The 7,308-nt window shown below is 52.5% G+C and overlaps 1 protein-coding gene across 1 annotated transcript in view; it reads left to right on the top strand.

The window, feature by feature from the left end:
* Window positions 1-5,536: 5,536 nt before the first annotated feature.
* Window positions 5,537-7,308, top strand: part of LOC122547377 (hemicentin-2-like) — a gene marked incomplete at its 5' end in the record, with an annotated part of 14,284 nt that continues 12,512 nt past the window's right edge. The window contains one exon of the mRNA XM_043686004.1: window positions 5,537-5,803. Within this exon, the coding sequence (XP_043541939.1) occupies window positions 5,537-5,803 (267 nt within the window). The remainder of the gene's footprint in view (window positions 5,804-7,308) is intronic.

Below are 7,308 nucleotides of genomic sequence, written 5' to 3'. Positions count from 1 at the left end.
TTCGGCCCAACAAGTCCACACCGACCCGCCGAAGCGTAACCCACCCATACCCCTACATTTACCCCTTTACCTAACACTACGGGCAATTTAGCATGGCCAATTCACCTAACCTGCACATCTTTGGACTGTGAGAGGAAACCGGAGCCCCCGGAGGAAACCCACGCAGACACGGGGAGAACGTGCAAACTCCACACAGTCAGTCGCCTGAGTCGGGAATTGAACCCGGGTCTCTGGCGCTGCGAGGCAGCAGTGCTAACCACTGTGCCACCGTGCCGCCCACAAATGGTGGATTAGCCATGGGAAATTGTCCCATAGTGCCCAGGGATGAGCAGGTTAGAGTGGATTGGCCATGGGAAATTGTCCCATAGTGTCCAGGGATGTGCAGGTTAGGGTGGATTGGCTATGGGAAATTGTCCCATAGTGTCCAGGGATGTGCAGGTTAGGGAGGATTGGCTATGGGAAATTGTCCCACCGTGTCCAGGGATGTGCAGGTTAGGGTGGATTGACCATGGGAAATTGTCCCATGGTGTCTAGGGATGTGCAGGTTAGGGTGGATTTACAATGGTAAATTGTCCCATAGTGCCCAGGGATGTGCAGGATAGGGTGGATTGTCCATGGGAAATTGTTCCATAGTGCCCAGGGATGTGCAGGTTAGGGTGGATTGACCATGGGTAATTGTCCCATAGTGCCCAGGGATTGGCAGGTTAGGGTGGATTGACCATGGGAAATTGTCCCATAGTGCCCAGGGATGTGCAGGTTAGGGTGGATTGGCCATGAGAAATTGTCCCATGGTGGCCAGGGATGTGCAGGTTAGAGTAGATTGCCCATGGGAAATTGTCCCATAGTGCCCAGGGATTTGCAGGTTAGGGTGGATTGGCTCTCGGAAATTGTCCCGCAGTGTCCAGGAATGTGAAGGTTAGGGTGGATTGGCGATGGGAAATTGTCTCCTAGTGCCCAGAGATGTGCAGGTTAGGGTGGATTGGCCATGGGAAATTGTCCCATAGAGCCCAGGGATGTGCAGGTTAGGGTGGATTGGCAATTCTAAATTTGTCCCATAGTGTCCAGGGATGTGCAGGTTAGGGTGGATTGGCTCTCGGAAATTGTCCCTCAGTGCCTAGGGATGTGCTGTTTAGGGTGGATTGACCATGGGAAATTGTCCCATAGAGTCCAGGGATGTGCAGGTTAGGATGGATTGGCCATGGGAAATTGTCACATAGTGTCCAGGGACGTGCAGGCTAGGGTGGATTGGCCATGGGAGATTGTCACATAGTGTCCAGGGATGTGCAGGTTAGGGTGGATTGACCATGGGAAATTGTCCCATAGTGTCTAGTGATGTGCTGGTTAGGGTGGATTGGCCATGGGAAATTGTCCCATAGTGCCCAGGGATGTGCAGGTTAGGGTGGATTGTCCATGGGAAATTGTTCCATAGTGTCCAGGGATGTGCAGGTTAGTGTGGAATGACCATGGGAAATTGTCCCATAGTGTCCAGGGATGAGAATGTTAGGGTGGATTGGCCATGGGAAATTGTCCCATAGTGCCCAGGGATGTGCAGGTTAGGGTGGAGTGGCCATGGGAAATTGTCCCATAGTGTCTAGTGATGTGCTGGTTAGGGTGGATTGGCCATGGTAAATTGTCCCATAGTGCCCAGGGATGTGGAGGATAGGGTGGATTGGCCATGGGAAATTGATCCATAGTGCCCAGGGATGTGCAGGTTAGGGTGGATTGACCATGGGAAATTGTCCCATAGTGCCCACGGATGTGCAGGTTAGGGTGGATTGGCCATGAGAAATTGTCCCATGGTGGCCAGGGATGTGCAGGTTAGGGTGGATTGACCATGGGAAATTGTTCCGTAGTGTCCAGGATGTGCAGGATAGGGTGGATTGGCCATGGGAAATTGTCCCATAGTGTTCAGGGATGTGCAGGTTAGGGTGGATTGACCATGGGAAATTGTCCCATAGTACCCAGGGATGTGCAGGTTAAGGTAGATCGGCCATGGGAAATTGTCCCATAGTGCCCAGGGATGTGCTGGTTAGGGTGGATTGGCCATGCTAAATGTCCCATAGTGTCCAGGGATGTGCAGGTCAGGGTGGTTTGGCCATGGGAAATTGTCCCACCGTGTCCACGGATGTGCAGGTCAGGGTGGATTGACCATGGGGAATTGTCCCATAGTGTTCTGGGATGTGCAGTTTAGGGTGGATTGGCCATGGGAAATTGTCCCGTAGTGTCCAGGAATGTGCAGGTTAGAGTAGATTACCCATGGGAAATTGTCCCATAGTGCCCAGGGATTTGCAGGTTAGGGTGGATTAGCCATGGGAAATTGTCCCGCAGTGTCCAGGAATGTGAAGGTTCGGGTGGATTGGCGATGGGAAATTGTCTCCTAGTGCCCAGAGAAGTGCAGGTTAGGGTGGATTGGCCATGGGAAATTGTCCCATAGAGTCCAGGGATGTGCAGGTTAGGATGGATTGGCCATGGGAAATTGTCCCATAGTTTCCAGGGACGTGCAGGCTAGGGTGGATTGGCCATGGGAGATTGTCACATAGTGTCCAGAGATGTGCAGGTTACGGTGGATTGACCATGGGAAATTGTCCCATAGTGCCCAGGGATGTGCAGGTTAGGGTGGAGTGGCCATGGGAAATTGTCCCATAGTGCCCAGGGCTGTGCAGGTTAGTGTGGATTGACCATGGGAAATTGTCCCATAGTGCCCAGGGATGTGCAGTTTAGGGTGGATTGGTCATGGGAAATTGTCCCATAGTGTCCAGGGATGTGCAGGTCAAGTTGGATTGGCAATTCTAAATTGTCCCATAGTGTCCAGGGATGTGCAGGTTAGGGTGGATTGGCTCTCGGAAATTGTCCCACAGTGCCTAGGGATGTGCAGGTTAGGGTGGATTGACCATGGAAAATTGTCCCATAGAGCCCAGGGAAGTGCAGGTTAGGGTGGATTGACCATGGGAAATTGTCCCATAGGGCCCAGGGATGTGCAGGTTAGTGTGGATTGGCCATGGGAAATTGTCCCATAGTGTCCAGGGATGTGCAGGTTAGGGTGGATTGGTCATGAGAAATTGTCCCTTAGTGTCCAGGGATGTGCAGGTCAGGTTGGATTGGCAATTCTAAATTGTCCTATAGTGTCCAGGGATGTGCAGGTTAGGGTGGATTGGCTCTCGGAAATTGTCTCACAGTGCCTAGGGATGTGCAGGTTAGGGTGCATTGACCATGGAAAATTGTCCCTTAGTGCCCAGAGATGTGCAGGTTAGGGTGGATTGGCCATGGGAAATTGTCCCATAGAGCCCAGGGATGTGCAGGTTAGGGTGGATTGACCATGGGAAATTGTCCCATAGGGCCCAGGGATGTGCAGGTTAGTGTGGATTGGCCATGGGAAATTGTCCCATAGTGTCCAGGGATGTGCATGTTAGGGTGGATTGGCCATGTGAGATTGTCACATAGTGCCCAGGAATGTGCAGGTTAGTGTGGATTGGCCATGGGAAATTGTCCCATAGTGCCCAGGGATGTGCGGGTTAGGGTCGATTGACCATGGGAAATTGTTCCATAGTGTCCAGGGATGTGCAGGTTAGTGTGGATTGACCATGGGAAATTGTCCCATAGTGTCCAGGGATGTGCAGGTTAGGGTGGATTGGCCATGGGAAATTGTCCCATAGTGCCCAGTGATGTGCAGGTTAGGGTGGATTGGCCATGTGAAATTGTCCCATGGTGCCCAGGGATGTGCAGCTTAGGGTGAATTGGCAATTCTAAATTGTTCCATAGTGCCCAGGGATGTGCAGTTTACGGTGGATTGGTCATGGGAAATTGTCCCGTAGTGCCCAGGGATGTGCCGTTTAGGGTGGATAAGTCATGGGATATTGTCCTATATTGCCCAGAGATGTGCAGGTTAGGGTGGATTGACCATGGGAAATTGTCCCATAATGCCCAGGGATGTGCAGGTTAGTGTGGATTGGCCATGCGATATTTTCCCACCGTACCCAGGGATGTGCAGGTTAGGGTGGATTGGCCTTGGGAAATTGTCCCATGGTTCCCAGGAATGAGCAGGTTAGTGTGGATTGGCCATGGGGAATTGTCCCGTACTGTCCAGGAATGTGCAGGTTAGGGTGGATTGGCCATGAGAAATTGTCCCATGGTGGCCAGGGATGTGCTGGTTAGTGTGGATTGGCCATGGGGAATTGTCCCATAGTGTCAGGGATGTGCAGGTTAGGGTGGATTGGCCATGGGAAATTGTCCCATAGTGCCCAGGGATGTGCAGGTTAGGGTGGATTGGTCATGCTAAGTGTTGGGATGATGGAGATGGGATCGGAGGTCATGCTGAAGGGTCAGTGCAGCCTCAATGGGCCGAGTGGCCTGTTTCTGCACTGCGTCCTGCACACAGTTCTGTTGGGGAGGGGAGGCAGCAACCCTTATCATGCCGAAGGAGCCTTCAGATGGCCACTTGAGGTAGCAAGGGGATGGGTCAAATGCTGGGATACGGGGTTCGAATAGGAAGGTTACTGTATTTGGCTGGTCATTGGATGGGCCAAAGGGCCTTTTCCGGTGCGGTAGACCTTTATAAATGAATGGATCTAACCGTGTTCCAGCCTGTGCCCAGTACAAGGTTAACATTGCTTCATTTGTTGTCAATTCTACCGTTCCAAAAACACTCACAGCCTCCTTCCTAATGACATTCGTACTCTGTCTCATTACACATTGCCGTTTGTCTTCCTGCATCCACAGGATCCCTTGATCCGTAACCCCATTCTAATGTTCGAAATACTCAGTGCTGCTTGTTCAGTCGAGCGAGTGAGATCGAGAGGTTTTGAGCGAGGGGATTCCAGAGCTCAAGGACCCTCTCCCCCTACCCTGGGCACAACCCTCACCTGTGGCCAAGCGATGGGAAGCGGGGATACTCCACAGTGTGGGATTGGAGGGAGTTACAGATAGGGAGGGGGTGTAGGGGCTGGAGGAGGTGACGGAGATAGGGAGGGGGTGTAGGGGCTGGAGGAGGTGACGGAGATAGGGAGGGGGTGTAGGGGCTGGAGGAGGTGACGGAGATAGGGAGGGGGTGTAGGGGCTGGAGGAGGTGACGGAGATAGGGAGGGGGTGTAGGGGCTGGAGGAGGTGACGGAGATAGGGAGGGGGTGTAGGGGCTGGAGGAGGTGACGGAGATAGGGAGGGGGTGTGGGGTTACAGAGATAGGGAGGGGGTGTAGGGGCTGGAGGAGGTCACAGAGATAGGGAGGGGGTGTAGGGATTGGAGCCGGTTACAGAGATAGGGAGAGGGGTGTAGGGGCTGGAGGGGGTTACAGAGATAGGGAGGGGTGTGAATTTGGAATCTGGAATGCGAATAGTAAATGGGACAGTTGTTCTGACCGGACGGCAGTGTAAGTCAGTGACAGACAGGAGGCGATATTGTGAAGGGGAGGGTACAACAGGAGCAGAATCGTGGACAATATGAATCATGTGGAGGGTGGGCAGTGGGAATTCAGTTCCACCATGCCGGTGCCAGCAACAGAGAGTAACTGGCTGTAATTTCTCAGCCTCTCCTTCTCCGGCAGAACAGGTCTCCGAGTTGGCTATTGAGGTGTTTAGAAACCCGTCCAACGTGACCTTCAGTTGCTCCGCACGGAATGGGACAGAGGTCAGAGGACAGAGCTACCGCTGGCTAAAGGACGGTGAAGACCTCACGGTAACCAATGACACGTTGATATCCAACGATGGCCACCAGCTGTTGCTGACGTTAATGGATCCAGTGCTTTGCGGGATCTACACCTGTCTTGTGACCAATAAACTTGGCCAAACATTGGTGAACAAGACTATCTCAGGTGAGGAGGTGCGCTGTCTGAGTGTTATTTGCCCTTTGCCCCCTCAGTTGGTTTTCTATTTCTATCCCCCTGTCACCCTTCATCAACCCATTTTCTCCCCTAGCCCTGGGCCATCGCCCAGGCTTAAGCAATCCAGCACAGAGTCTGGGCATTCATCCAGTCCAATTAATCAAACACGGAGCAGTCGAAACTGCTGATCAGTTGTTGGCTGACCTAATATCCCTGAGGTGTTTGTGACCCCTGCCCTCCAACTCAGAGTGAGAGGGAGAATCTAATGATCTTGGACAATGCCGATGGGCAGGAAAGATCCCTGGAGTTCAGGGGTTAAGTTGTGAGGTGAGAGAACCCAAATCAGAGACCAGTTTTCTCCAGGATTCTGAAGGTTAAGGAGTGATCTGATCAAAGCATTCACGCTATGAGCTGGACAAGACAGGGTGGATCAAGGTAAACTCTTTCCACTGGCTGGAAAAGTTCTAGAACGAGGGAGCAGAGTCTGGGAATGAGAGCCAGAGCGCTCAGGAGAGGTGTTGGGGTGGCACAGTGACCCAGTGGTTAGCACTGCTGCCAGGGAGCCGGGTTCGATTCCAGCCTCGGGTGACTGTCTGTGTGGAGTTTGCACATTCTCCCCATGTCTGCGGGGGTTTCCTCCGGGTGCTCCAGTTTCCTCCCACAGTCCAAAGAAGTGCAGGTTAGGGTGGATTGGCCATGGGAAATGGTCCCATAGTGCCCAGGGATGAGCAGGTTAGGGTGGGTTGACCATGGGAAATAGTCCCATAGTGTCCAGGGATGTGCAGGTCTGGATGGATTAGTCAGGAGTAAATGTAGAGTCATAGGGTAGGGGGAAATGGGTCTGGGTGGGTTACTCTTCGGAGGGTCGGTATGGATGTCTGTAGGGAATCTATGATTTCTACACACAAATGTTGGGAGATTTTCGGAACTCTCTTCAGAAAAAGAGGGATTGGTCAATGGTCCGACAGAGGGACGTGAAATCGGATTGGGATAGATACAGACAGAGAGGTGTCCCTCAGATGAACTAAACTCATAATCCAGGCCGTTTCTTTGGAGCTGAGACGGGAGTTGCTGGAAAAGCTCAGCAGGTCTGGCAGCTTCCGTGGAGAGAAATCAGAGGTAACATTTCAGGTGAACTGATGATAGTTGGGAAACTGTGGGTTTATACGCAGAGAGTCGGGTGGGGAGAGGGGATAGGGAGTAAACGACGGGTGGGGATAGAGCCCAAAGGAAGAGTAGAGCCGTTGGACAGACGGGGGAAGGGGGTAACGATCAGGCTGGGAGGGTGAATAGCTGTTAATGGAGACTGTCAATGGCTAACCATAGAGTGTGTGTAATGGCAGGCTGTGGGATAACAAGGCCTGGTGGGTGGGGTACATGGAGAGTGGGGTTCAGGCCCCCAAATTATTGTACTCGATATAGAGTCCCAAAGGCTGCAGGGTCCCCAAGTGGAACGAGGTGTTGTTCTTCCAGCCCACACTGAGCTACACTGGAAC

This window comes from Chiloscyllium plagiosum, unplaced genomic scaffold (assembly GCF_004010195.1).
Source record: "Chiloscyllium plagiosum isolate BGI_BamShark_2017 unplaced genomic scaffold, ASM401019v2 scaf_11698, whole genome shotgun sequence".
Classification (NCBI taxonomy): Eukaryota; Metazoa; Chordata; class Chondrichthyes; order Orectolobiformes; family Hemiscylliidae; genus Chiloscyllium; species Chiloscyllium plagiosum.
This window is presented reverse-complemented; position numbering and strand designations above follow the sequence as displayed.